We start from the raw sequence: 13699 nt of genomic DNA on the forward strand, positions 1-13699 counted from the left end.
GCACCAAAGGGAACATCATCTTCCAGGCTGGTGTGTGCCTGCTCCTGCTAGGCCCTTCCAGACCTTTGTGCTGAAGGGTATGGAACTGAGTTCCTGGCAGAAGACCAGCCTTTCCCTCCCAGCTCTTGCCAACAGCCAAAGAGGTCTTGAACGATGGGATAAAGTCGAGATGGGAGACTCATTAAGTTTGGGCAGTAATGACCTTTTCTGAGTTCTCTGCTGAGCCCCAAGCAGAGGAAAAGGAGGGGGTAAAGGCTCACTTTCTCAGCACCAACTTGCAAAGCTGTGAGACGAGGCCCTTCTTAAGAAACATGGAATACCAGGAGTCTAGAACACAAAGAGGCAGTGGGGTTGGGGGAAAGGGCAAGGGCCAGAGGCTGGTTGGACCAAGCTGGTAAGAGGGGGACTGGCACTTCCTTTTCCAGGGCTGGTGTGGGAGCAGGCAAGCACGGGGCCCATCCTCGGCTGACGTGTCTGTGTAGAGGTACTGTACTATCACAGACCGAGGCCCAGCTGGCAAAAAAGAATGTAGAGGGAGGAGGTAGAGGGGCTTGAGAAACTGAAACTTACTCTCGGCCCTTCTTCACTATGCCAGAGGCGGCTTGTGGACCCAGTAGATGGAGTGGCTACCTGCCAGTGTAGTAACAGCAGCTACTGGGTCCAAGGGCCTCACGAGGTCCGAGGCCCTGGGCTGAGCACTCACACATCCTCTCAGTGCTGGTAGCTGCCCTGACAAGGCAGGTAGCAATCACTCCACTTTACAGAGAAGATGGCTGGCTCAGAGCCAATAGGCCCAGGGCTGGGGAAGCAGAGCAGGGATGTGATCCCAGGTAGTCAGATACAGATGCTGCTTGCTGTTCTGAGTCAGTCTCTCTGATGGCCTCGGAGGAGTTACGGGGAGCCCCCAGAGCTCCACACACTGCTCTGAAAGCCACCCTTCAAGCGCCGGAATGTTGGAGAGAGAGACTTTGCCAAGTGCTCTGTAGAAACACTGTTTATTCAAATGACAGGCAGGAAGCGGAGACAGCAGCAGGTGGGTGAAGGCGGCCAGGCGAGGGCGGGGCAGGTTAGCACTGCTCCCCCATATTCCCTGCAATTCTGCTCTGCTAGCCACCCAGGCTGTCGGCATCAGGGTCAGAAATACTTTTCCTCCTCTCCCTCCTGCCCCAAACTGAATAAATAGCATTCCTCTCCCTGCGAGAGCTGGGGGAGACTCATGTGCTGAGCTTGGTGCCCCAGGGTCACAGCCCAGAGTCAGATGAGGGCAGAAGCTCAAAATGGCTTGTAGGGAGTAGAATACAAAACTGTTCCACTCTCATTCTCGTCTTCCTCCTCTTCCTCCCCACCACACACCCCTCCCAGCCTGGTCCCGGGACAGGTGGTCAGTGAGGGCCTGGAGTGGGGCACTGCTGCCTAGCGTGCACTGAGCTCAAATTCGTGAGGCCATCCAGCTTGTCACCCATCCAGGCTGACCACCAATGAGAATGTCAATTCACGCCACTTTATGGACAGTAAAGGAGGGGCAGGGAGTGAGGCAGTGGGCAGCTGGGCCTCTCCCAGCCTCAGAGGTAACCAGAGTCCTAGGGGCAGACCCCCTACCGATCCATCTCATCCAGGAGCGGGGTGGCATCACCGGCAATGGACATGGGGGTGCTTTCGATCATGGGGCTGGGAGAGGGTCGAGGTGTCAGCCGCTGCTTCTGTTTCCGCCTCTCGGCTTCCTTCTCCTGTAGCCACTGCTCTGCCATCTTTCCCCAGTCGATGGCGGCATGGCTGTTGGACCTGGGAGCGGGAAAAAGGGGCATCTGAGATCAGGACTCTCCCGGAGATCACTAGAAGAAAGCCTTCCCTTTCCCATCCTTATAGAAATGGACCACCTATTTTTGGCAGCAGCCATGGCCAGCTGCCACATTACCCTCTTCTGTCTTCTCCCAGCGTCATCCTGGGCTATCACCTGGGTCACAGCTCTCACAAGGCCCAAGGCACCTGCCTATGCCAGGCCTGCTGGCCTCTTGACGATGCCCGCCCCAGGATCCTGCTCCATGCCACCGACCACACACTTACTTTGGCTGCTGCTGCCGTTGCCGAGAGCTGGAAGAAGGCTGGGGCTGGGCCTGGGCAGACTGTGGGGTGGTGCTGGCCTGGAGCTGGTGGTACTGTGGTGTGGTGATGGGCTGGCTGGGGGTTGTGTAGGAGTAGCTGGGGGTCATTAGTGGTGTGGCCACTGGCTGTTGGGCTGGCGTTGGGAATACCTGGACAAAGGAGAACCATTAAATGGTGATAAGACTGGGGCCTATTTGGCCTTGCTATGAACTTCTGACAAACTGCACGCTGGGGCTTGGCCCAGAGCTTTCCAGCTAACCAACCATCTCATGGGCAGTGTGTAGTCCCAAGCAGCAGAGAAAGGCAAGTGGGATGGCACCGGGCACAATGGGGCCCACCACTCCTGGCCACCTAAGAGTTCCAAAGATCCCAAAGGACTGTGGAAAAATCAGACCTCACTCCCTTTACCCTCAAGTGGGCGCAAGGAAAAGGAGTGTGGGTTGGAGACAGTTCCTAAGGCTGTGCTGACCCCATCTGTATGTATAAAGCCCCCCATGGTGGTCACTGCCAGAGGCCAGTCTATAGACATGGGAACGGAAGACGTTCCCTTTGTCTTCTCCACCCCCTGCAGGGAGCCTTGTCCCCAAGCCACGTACATGGTAAGCGCTGCTGCCCCCTCCACTGCCGCCATAGCCATACTGGCTGGAGGCCCACTGGGCTGGGGTGGCATTAGGGTTCTGTCCTTGGCCTGTCACGGCTGCAATGGCACTGAACATCTGGGAGGTCATGTTCTGGGGCAAGGCATTCACAGCTCGCGTCAGATCTGTAAGCACACAGAGGTGGGAGATGGGCACGTTATCAGTCAAAGTCCTTCTGGTCCCATCCCTCCAGGTCCTAGTCCCAGACATAAGCTCCTTACCTGCAAGGTTGATGTTGGCTGGGGTGGCATTGATAGAAGCAGGTGTCCGGGTCCTGCTGCTGCTACTGGGGGTGATGCCTACAGGAAATGGCCGAAGTTAGTTATGTCCCTCCAGGAACCTATTTCTGGTTTCACAACATAGGGGGCTGGAGGAGGTCTGAGGTGGGTAGAGAGAAGAGAAGCTGCACTGGCAAAGTAGATGGAGGACATCCTTGATGCCAGGAAGCTGAAGCAGGCATGAGACAGTTGTGGTGACAGCTCAGGCCTTGTCCCTTCCGCAGGTGGCAAGTGAGCATTCTGATTCAGGGCCTACCTGTCCCTCTAAGCACACCACAGAGCTCAGTGCAGAACTCACCCGGCACAGGATCCTGGTAGTGATCCTTAAACCATCTGAAAAGTCCATTCACAGTAGGGAAGATTTGGCCCCGGTACCGGAATCCTTCAGGAGTCACTGTTACATATTCTATCCTGGGATTTTGGAAGGAAACACATGTCAGACACCACTTGGGGCCAGCCCTGAGCGAGCGGCCAGAAAAGAGCTCTACCACTTGAAGGAGCCAAACTAGGTGCTGGGGGGAAAGGAGAGATGAAAGGGCACCGACTCCATCAAAGGAGGCTGCACTCTGAGGAGGTAAGCAGGTCAAGGCCAGGCATCAGCAGCCCCTAGTATGCTAGGTACAGGCCACCAGAGGAAGGCCTGCTGTGGGCTGGGCCACCACCCTGGGCTGTAGGATGATGGCAGCACCTGCAGATGAGGGTAAGACTGAGGTCCCGGTGTCAGGGCCGGAGGGGCTTCCCAGGGCAGCAAAAACAATTCCCTGAGAACTGGAATCTGGAAGCACCCCTGTTCAGGTGGGGAGTCTGACCTTACTCAACACTTGGCAGTGGTGGGAGTGTAGGAGGATGGGCTCTGGGTTCAGACCAGTTCTAGCTCTACCTTTGCCTCAGTCACTCGATGCCTAGATGACCTTATGTGAAGTTACTAACCCCAAATCTCAGCTTCATTTGAAAATGAGAGTAACAACACTTAAACCTTTAGAACTGAGTGTGGGGAATAAATGAGACAAGGCATGAGATGCACTCAGCACAATGCCTGAAAGAGAGTTCTATTCAATTAAGGATAAGTGTCAATGACCAACAGACAAAGACAAATACCACCATGTCCTTATTTATACCGAAGTTGAACTCTGCTTCCTAAATGTGATGACAAACAAGTGTTCTTAGTTTGGCGACAGAAGGAATCTGCACACCTTCCCATGGAAGGTTATCACGGTGCTTCTACTCCCTTGTTTAAAGCTCCCTCCTTTGTTCAACCGCTCCTCACGGGCGGTGTCCAGCCCAGAGCTCTGGCTGCCATCCTCTGGAAGCACGATGGTGAATCAGAAATGGCTTCCCAGAAACGACAGCAGTATTCCATATGTGCCCAAGACGGTGCAGGGTCTGGAGTCTAGAGCTTCTTGTCACCAAGCCACTGAGCCCCCACCTATAGTCTACACTGTCTAGCATGTGCAGGCAGTAGAAGGACAAAAGCAGAAATGCACTGGCCCTGGCCAAGGGGCGAAGAGAGGATAGGGGCATAGAGAAGGATGGCAGAATGATCAGTCTGGGTAACAGACAAAAAGAAAGCAGAGCCCTCCACCCCACCCCAAAAGGGACTTTGATTCAGCGTGAGCTCTAAAGGGACCCAAAGGAATACGGAGGAAGGTCAGCTTAGTCACACACGGAAGGGAGCAGAGGGCGGTCAGTGGGAGCAGCTCTTCTGACCCATCCCTGCAATGCAGGCAGAAGTCATCTAGCACACTACAGCAACCGTGAGCCGCCACGAGATGACCACCCTGGCCAGGGCAAAGCAGGAAAGAAAAAGGAGAGACCCATGTCCTGGCCCCCATCTTTGCCAATCAGGTGGAGAGAGGCTGGTAATTTCCATCACTCCGTGGGAGAGAGAACAGGTGAAGGAAACTTTCTCTTACAGAGTTAAGGAAGGTATCTTTCTTACCAAATCTTTGCTCTTTTACCTCTAAATCATCACCCTCTTTCCCCAACTCCAACCTCCACTGCTGGTCTAAACAGGTAAGAGGGAAAAGACAGTCAAGCAGAACCAGAGAGAGGACCAATCCAGGGGTCTCTAACTCCCCTGCTGGCCTTTCTGCAGACCCTGGTAGCAGTACCTTCTTGGCACCAGTGCTCACCTGGGTTTACCCCGGGGCTGGTATCCCAGGAGGAACTTGCCGGGCAGTTCCTTGCAGGCACAGATGAAATAAGGGATGAAGGTGGGCTTCTCCTTCTTAGTTTTGATGAGCAGCTCCTCTAATTTCTGGGGGTAGAATGAGGGGGAGAGGTTGGGATAGCAGCACGCTCGGCACACGGTGTCTGGTGCACACACAAGGCACACATCCCCTGCACTGAAAGGAAACTAGACATCTTGAAGTGACTGGGAGAGGTCATGCCTTGAAGAGCCCTGGGCTCACCTTACGGTCACCACCACTGCAGTCCTGATAATACTTGTGGTTCAGGAGGTCGCGGGCAAAGGATGCCATGGGCTGGACATAGCGAGCAACAATCTCATCCAAGTCTTCAAATTCCTGTGGGGAAACGGTAAAGGCCCCACGTGTCACAGTGAGCTGGGACTCCTGGCCCTTCAACTGAGGCACTCTGAAGAGAACCTAAGGGAGGACGTGGCCTTCCCAGCCTGCTGTGGCCTCACTATGCTGGAAAGTCCCCTCCTTTTACCCAGCTGTTTGAGTTGTGCCCAGATTGATCAGCTTACAGGCACAAAATTTTTTAAACCATAACCCTGATTCTCCCCTGCTGCCTGGGAACAACACGGAGCTTCATACAATTTTTCTCTACTGAAACCAAAAAAGAGAAACACATGTGTACGTGTGTGTGCGGGTGTGTACGCAATTATATGTTTCTGTGTATTTTCTCCTCTTCCTCTGCTGGTGCCCTCCGGGTAGTCTATTTTAAAATTCAGAGGACACAGAAAAGGGAACGAAATACAGAAAAATTGTTATCAAATGACTCATCTCACAATCAACCTCCTGTTCTGTCACTCTGTGTAGCTAAAATACACGTAATGCATATAAGTCACTAACGTCAGCTCAAAGTAGCCAGAAATGCCTTGTTTCTGGAAGCAGGAGAGGGGATGGGAAGTGTGTGGGAGCCAGCTCTCACCTCACTATTGATCCACAGGGTGGCTCCCAGGCTGAAGGCATTTTCCTTGCCTTCTTCCCGGACATCCACGTGTTGGTAGATGCCGTCGCTGACCTTCCAGGTCACGGTCAGGTGATTTTCACCCTTGCTACTCGGGCGGATGATCACATCACCCTGGTCCATGGTCTCCATCATCTTTTCTGCTTGCTTGAAGTTTATATTATGGAAAGATGGGTGTGCGATCACTCGCTTGATGTATGCTGAGGAGGACAGGAAAGAAGTACAGATCAGGTGAAGGGGACTGGGAGCCCGCAACAACAGGACAAATTGTGGCTTCATTTCTGACCCGCTGTCAAATTCTGAGACTCTTTCACCCTCTCCGGACCTGAATTCTCTGATGTGAAGGATGTGTGCACCTGGGTTCCTGAGGCGATCAGAGAACGAGCCTTTAAATGTCACAGTGCATTAGCAAAGAACGTGTGACCCCAGAAGACCCTGGCTTCCAGCCCTGCCACTGACTCCATCCGTGAGGTCTATGGGCCTCAGACCTCAGAGCTGACCACTCACTCCCACCAGGGAACAGCCATCAGCAAGTGCATCCTGTGGAGGGAGGGCTGCCGAGACTTGGCTGTACAGGTGTGGTGGTGGCCACACTCACTGGTCCGCTGCTGCTTCCGTTTCATGTCCTCCTCCTGCTTGTGGTCTGCTGCTTCGGCGTCAAAGTCATAGTAGGTGTCTTTGGGCAGTTTCCATTCGTTGTTCCTGTCCATGAGGTCTGAGGTTCGGCAGGTAAGGTCGGCGCTGAACTTCTCAATGTCAATCTTCATGATGCGGCAGTGAACAGTCATTCCCACCTAGATCCACAGAACATTTGAGCTGGAAGGGACAAAGATGATCTAGCCCGATGCCCCATTTTACATGTGAGAAAACCACAGTCCAGGAAGAAGGATGGGAGAGTGACTTGCCCAAAGCGAGCCGGCTAGCAAACAACCGATCAGGAGTTCAGTGCTGAGTCTGGTCTACAGACTACAGGCCATGTCCTGCACAGATGCCTATCGCTCTAGGCAGGAAAAGCAACTAGGGCTTACTGTGACTACCCTGCCCCTGGCTAGTCCCTTCTCCCATAAAGTTACTTAATTACTGCTCCCAGGGTGCCATCAAAGCCTGGCTGCCCTTTCTGGAGGGGAGGCAAAGTAAGGGCTTTCTGTTCTTTCCGACTTGTGTCTTTCTGTCTAAACAGCAGCACAAGCCAATCACACGGCATGGCTCTCCTTTTGAAAATCTCCCGAGCTTCCATTTTTCAGGAAGATTTTCCCCCAACCTCCCTATCTCCACACTTCTTGGGTGTTTGTGACACTCAGAACAAGAGAATTTGGCAGATCTGGTACCAGCCGTGTCACCAACAAACTGCGTGATCCTGGAAAAGACACTCCAATTTCTCCCCCCAGAAAGGTCCTATTTTCCTTCCCCATCACATGAGATTAAAGACAACATATGTAAATGTCAAGTGCTGGTATCTAGTGGGTGCATAATAAATGGCAGCTGGCAAGAGAATACTAGAACAGAAAGAGAGCATAGCCTTTCTGTTTCACAGCATGGAACGCTGGGCCCTACTTCCTGCCTGCAGACTCAAACACAGCTTCCCACACAGGAAGAGAGAGCCCTCTCTGAAGGGCTGGCAACCCAGTGAGATCTCACAAAGACAGTGAACAAAAGCTGTTTCTCATTCACATGCTTCTCACCCTGGCTTCTTTCAACTAGTTACAAATCGTCCTGATGGCCTCTCCCTACCAGCAGCCAGTGGGAACAGAGCCTCACTTCTGGGGGGCACAGCCCAAAGTTCCGGATCACCCAGTTTGGGTGGCTGAAAGCCCTACTAGATGCCTTAGCCCGGTCGTTCATCTACCTTCACTCGCTCCTCTGGCCGCTTTACCACTTTGTCACTGAGGAATTTGGTGGGGATGAAGCCGGTGACACCATTGTCTAGCCGTGTTTTGACACCAATGGCCTGGCCAGGGCACGAACCGCTGTCAAAGTGGTTCCAGACCTGAAAAGTACATCAGGAGAGGAGCCTGGTCATTAAGATTCTGGAGATCACACGTTCAAGAAAGAGCTGCCGGGCACTGCAATTTATCTGCCGTAATACCTGGCAAAGTGGTCTGAAAACACACTGACTCAGCCACCCACCAACAGAGATTCTGAACATCCCTAATGTTCTTTGACTCATAAGTGATCTCAGTGACTGGCACCACCAGCCATCAGAGCAATCCTTCATGTTAATCGAAATGTGTACGTCCCTCTAGCTACAACTGAAGTCCCTTCTCCCACCTTGTTCCGACACAAGAAATATACATGCCCGTCTCCACAGAACAACCCATTTCAGTGACCCTGGTGCCCCCTGGCTTTCTTAAAACCCAGGCAAATCCCACAGCTTCTTTTATTAGGTCAAGTTCAGAAATCAACTCTTTCATAGACTGCCTGATAACATCTGAAGACTCAGAAAAAGCGTTCAGGATGCCTTTAGTTAACTTCTGACCATCAGAAAGGGAGATAATGTTTAGAAGAAAGTACGACAAATTAAAACGTGTGTGGAAAACGGGAAAATTCAAAAGAGCCTAGAGATACCTTCTAATTAGCATGTATGGGGACACTGTGCCTCCCCTGTAAGTAAGAAATGCTCATCTTCGTACCTTCAACCTGGTTGAGTTAGTTAGATCCCCAGAGAACAGAAAACTCGGGTTAAAGGCTGAGCAGGCTGAGCTTCCTGTATGCAGGAAGCATACAGATTTCTGACCTGCATACCTAGGGACTTCATGTTAGACCTGTATGTGTTCTAGCCCTCTTCCCCCTCTTGTGTATTTGGTAAAAGCACCACCTAAAACACCCCAATTTTCAACTCCTCTCTAGGGCACAGAGAACTATTCAATCAAGACGTCCAGTGACCACGCTAGCATGGCAGCACGTACCTCACTGAGTTCGGGGAAATTGTCTTGCTGACAGAAGGGACACTGCCAAAGCCCTGTCTCATCGTTGCGGATTGCCTGGTCATAGCTCTCACCCTGGGGACGCCTGTGGGCAATGCCGGTGACATTGCAGATGATAAGCTTTCCTGCAGAAAGGGCGAGGTGGACAGGGAAGGGAGGAAGAGAATGGGGAACAGGCTAAAAGAACTGGAGGGGTGATTCCTTCCCACTGACATGTAGTGATAGAATTCGGTCTTACAGCATTTCCACAGATTTCCCTCACATCCTTGAGAAGGGAAATCCTCCCCTGATTTGGTGATGGGGTAACATGAACTGACTCCCTCAAGATCCTGCAGTAGTAGGTTAAAGGCACAGTTTGACCCTGGACTCAGTTTTGACTTCTAGCCCAGGGCTTTATTTTATTTTTTAAAAATATTTATTTATTTGACAGACAGAAATCACAAGGAGGCAGAGAGGCAGGCAGAGAGAGAGGAGGAAGCAGGCTCCCCTCTGAGTAAAGAGCCCGATGCGGGGCTTGATCCCAGGACCTTGGGATCATGACCCGAGCCGAAGGCAGAGGCTTTAACCCACTGAGCCACCAGGTGCCCCAAGCCCAGGGCTTTATAATCTTATTATTTTTTAAGATTTTATTTATAATTATTTGACAGAGATCACAAGTAGGCAGAGAGGCAGGCAGAGAGAGAGGGGGAAGCAGGCTCTCCGCTGAGCAAGCAGAGAGCCCAATGTGGGGCTCGATCCCAGGACCCTAGGATCATGACCTGAGCCAAAGGCAGAGGCTTTAACCCACTGAGCCACCCAGGTGCCCCTAGTTATAATCTTCTTACAGGCTCCCGTGGTCTTTTCTCCCTGCAGACCTGCCTCATTCTGTGGGAATCATGGCTTGGTTTGAACGTACACAGTGAACACATCCCCCACCCTTATACATCCTTCTCCAGCTGAAAACCAGGCCCAGAATTTACCAATGTAGAAGGTCTCTGGTGTTTCTTTGGTTAACATATTGAAGATTTCCTCTGTGTTGGGAGAGCGGTAGGCTGTCCGGAGGTCCTTATACCGGCAGCTCAGCTCCGCCCGGATGTCATACAAGGTGATGTGTTTGTCACCATAGCCCTGTGGAAGAAGCCCATCAGGAAGAACCTTGCAACCATTCCCTAACTGGAGCCACAGGGGCTTTCAAGGAAAGGAATAGGCCAACTGGCCCCTGTCAGGGCTTCTCTTCTCTTGCTCTCCTTTAACACTTATGACAAGAGTTTTCAAGTTTTCTCTAAAACGCTTCAGAGAACCCCAATGTGTGAAACAGACATATGCAAAGCTGTGTTATTGGAGAGGAGGCGAGAAGGCCTAGAAGGAAACTTGACAACTGCCCCGAACCACTGATAATGGCTATAGGAGTCTGAGACTTCCTTGCTCCTTAATAAGTAGACTGAACACTTCCTTGAAAATCCCGGTAGAGCCTGCTAGGGTAAGGAGAAGAGAGGATTGAGTCTCCCATGTCCATAGTATCAGAGGTTTCCTGGGGACTTGCTGCCCGAGTCTCCTCCCAAACAGGGGACTTGGAATGATTTCTGCACCGGGCCTCTATGCTGTCACCCACCTGCCTCTCCAGTTCTTCTGCAAAGGCATCTAGGTCCAGGTCCTTGAGTCGCTCTGGGTTTTCCAATATCTCTTCGAGGGCTCCTGCAGGGTTGGCGTCCTCAGCTGATTCATCATATTCCAGAGCGTCCACTGCCATCTTCCTGGCCCACTCATAGGTCTCAGGGTGGACTCGGGAACCATCAAGAACTTCAATGTATGAGTCAGTGCTGAAGGAAAGGCAGAAAAGGAGCCAGGATATAGAACGAGAAGCTTCTAGTAACAACCCAAATGTCCACCAATGGGGAACTGGTTAAATAAATTAGGGTACCTCCATACAATGGAATACTATACAGCCATTAAAAATAATGAGGTAGATCTATGTGTGCTGACATGGAAAGATGGCCACGATATACTGATACGTGAAAAATGCACTGCAAAACACTATGAACCATATGATCCCATTTTTGTAGTAAATGGGTAGTTAGTAAATGCATAGCAAAAATAAAATTTAGGAACGTTGTAGTATACACCAAATTGTTATGGTAGTTATCTCTGGGGGGTGGGATTATGGGGGACTTCCACTTTCTGCATAATACTGCTATACATTGAATTTTATATCATGAACTTAAGTAAGTGTTATAACAAGATAAAACAAGAAGGGGGAAAAAGACTTCTGACAATTTGCTGGCAGCTATTTTCCCCCATAAAGCCTTCCCAGGCTGGTCTTGCCCGTGCACTCACATGGACCTATGTTATTCGTGGAGTGTTACAGCAAAGCTGGGTGGAAAATGAAGTTTTAGAACTTGAAGCCTATTTCCCCACTGATTTCCATTACTGAATGAGGAGCTATGTGCCCGTGGAAAAGATCCTCCAAAGACTGAGTTGATAACTTCTGGAGAGGAAGAGGTCAATAGTGAAGTCCAAAGTCCAAGTGAATAGAACTTTCTCTCAATAACATCATCTCAAAACATACAGAATCTCTCTCCCCCTTCCTTATTTCATCATACCCCCACACTCCTTTTCCATTGCCCCTGCTATTCCCACCCTCATCTAGCCATGGCAGATCATAACAGAACATGTTGTGTTTACTGAACAAAGTATTGTGTTTCCTGTCCTTTTTATGTTTTTCTCACACAAAAAAAGCTTCACATAATTGAACCGATCTTTTCCATAGGTCAGAGGCTCTTGACTTAATAAAGCTTCCTCACCTTTGCTTTAAAATATTTCTTAATTCAAATACCTCGGGCCCTTTGACAGCCCTAATTCCCTGAATCCCCAAAGCAAAGCCCAAGGGAATTCCTCCTGGCCCACCCAGGCAGAGGGTATCACCTGTCCCCCAGGGAGGCCGTGTCAATCTTGAGGAAGCCAGCACAATTCATGAAGACTTTGGGACCCATGTGGCACATGGTGACCAGCTGGGTCCGGCTCTCAAGCCTGGTGTTGTTTTGCTTCAGGATCTAGGGGAGAGGTGTGGAGTGAGCCAGAGCAGCAGGCAGGCCCCACCCTCCCCGCCTCCTTTCAGGTTTCTGGGAAACCCTCCGTGAGAAATTATTTTAGTAAATGATGTCACACCTGCCAAAAATAATACATAACTAATATATAGCTTAAAAGTTAATGATAAAATGGGGCGCCTGGCTGGCTCAGTTGGAAGAGCATGCAATTCCTGATCTTGAGGTTGTGAATTCGAGTCCCATACTGGGCATGGAGATTACTTATAAAAATTAGTAATAATTTTAAAAAGTTAATGATAAAACATATATCCAAGTGCCCACCACTCATCTTAAGAAAAAAAAAAATATATTACCAAAATTTCTAAAGCTCCCTGCATACCACCCCCGTTAGCCTCCGAATGAAATCCCTTTTTTTCCCACTGGAATGAACCACTATCTAGAGGCTGGTGTAGGGTACTCTTCTCACTTTCTTCCATCTGTCTTAAATCTTGGGTTATGGCTGTCTTTCCCACAGTATAGTAGTGAAGAGCATAGCTGTGGTCTCAAGTCTGACTTAGACTCTCACTAGCTGGATGACTCTGGACAAATCCCTGGACTTCTCTGACCTTGGTCTTTTGTTTTTTTTTTTTTTTAAAGATTTTATTTATTTATTTGACAGAGAGAGATCACAAGTAGGCAGAGAGGCAGGCAGAGAGAGAGAGGAGGAAGCAGGCTCCCCGCTGAGCAGAGAGCCTGATGCGGGACTCAATCCCAGGACCCTGAGATCATGACCCGAGCTGAAGGCAGCGGCTTAACCCACTGAGCCACCCAGGCGCCCCTGACCTTGGTCTTTTGCCAAATCATGCTGGCAGAGTGTGAAGGCTCAATGAAACGGGAACTTTTCTTATTTTCTAATTCAATCCCATCCTACCTTGAGGAGATGTGTCCCTTTTCGAGGTCCCAGGCCACAGACATATTGGATTAAGGCCTGGCTGTATGGGTGGGCAATGGCACGGTTGACATCGACCCCAACCTCATTGACTCGGTTGATAAATTCACAGTACAAGGCGTTGAGCAGCTCCTCTTTCACCACGTGCTCCTGTAAACACAGAACAGGCAGGGGTAAGGTTCTTGTACCATTTTGCCTGCTCAAGCTTGCCTGTCAAACCCTACTCACCTGCAAGGGATGAAACTTGAGACACAGGATGTCTTCATCAGAGCTGCACACCTGGGCAAATTCAATCAGAGGGTCCTGGATGCGCCGGGCCAGGGAGACAGCCTGTCTCAGCACTGGAGGGTAATCCCGGAACTCTGCCTAGAGTCAAATGAGGACCAGCAGGACGATTAAGTTCTCTCAGCTCTCAACAGCAAAAGGAATCACAAAGTGTTCTGGCCTCAAGTCACTTTTTTGTCCCCTCAGGGGCCAGTTTTATCTGCAGGGCTCCCTATCTGAGCCATGACTGGTGAAATGAAGCACCCCCACAAGGGTAATTGAGTAAGCGCAGTCCTGTGCCCTTGATCACTTCCGTTTCCCTATTAAATTTCCCTGGGATTCACAGCTCTTACGTGTGCAGCTCCCAAGAACGGGGCTCCAGCAT

At 50.7% G+C, this 13699-nt stretch overlaps 1 protein-coding gene across 3 annotated transcripts in view; it reads right to left on the reverse strand.

Moving 5' to 3' along the window:
- Nucleotides 1-979: 979 nt before the first annotated feature.
- The window catches only part of SUPT6H (SPT6 homolog, histone chaperone and transcription elongation factor), a 33860-nt gene continuing 21140 nt past the window's right edge, over nucleotides 980-13699 (reverse strand). For all 3 annotated transcript variants that reach the window (XM_044248301.1, XM_044248302.1, XM_044248300.1), the window contains exons 22-37: nucleotides 13279-13416; nucleotides 13033-13200; nucleotides 12001-12128; nucleotides 10691-10898; nucleotides 10059-10206; nucleotides 9082-9224; nucleotides 8022-8162; nucleotides 6774-6969; nucleotides 6137-6375; nucleotides 5431-5544; nucleotides 5152-5276; nucleotides 3318-3430; nucleotides 2963-3040; nucleotides 2700-2866; nucleotides 2065-2252; nucleotides 980-1782 (exon numbers count right to left, since the gene is read on the reverse strand). In XM_044248301.1, the coding sequence (XP_044104236.1) occupies nucleotides 1596-1782; nucleotides 2065-2252; nucleotides 2700-2866; nucleotides 2963-3040; nucleotides 3318-3430; nucleotides 5152-5276; nucleotides 5431-5544; nucleotides 6137-6375; nucleotides 6774-6969; nucleotides 8022-8162; nucleotides 9082-9224; nucleotides 10059-10206; nucleotides 10691-10898; nucleotides 12001-12128; nucleotides 13033-13200; nucleotides 13279-13416 (2481 nt within the window). In that variant the 3' untranslated portion in view covers nucleotides 980-1595. The remainder of the gene's footprint in view (nucleotides 1783-2064; nucleotides 2253-2699; nucleotides 2867-2962; nucleotides 3041-3317; nucleotides 3431-5151; nucleotides 5277-5430; nucleotides 5545-6136; nucleotides 6376-6773; nucleotides 6970-8021; nucleotides 8163-9081; nucleotides 9225-10058; nucleotides 10207-10690; nucleotides 10899-12000; nucleotides 12129-13032; nucleotides 13201-13278; nucleotides 13417-13699) is intronic.

The sequence above is a fragment of the Neovison vison genome, chromosome 5 (assembly GCF_020171115.1).
Source record: "Neovison vison isolate M4711 chromosome 5, ASM_NN_V1, whole genome shotgun sequence".
NCBI lineage: Eukaryota > Metazoa > Chordata > Mammalia > Carnivora > Mustelidae > Neogale > Neogale vison.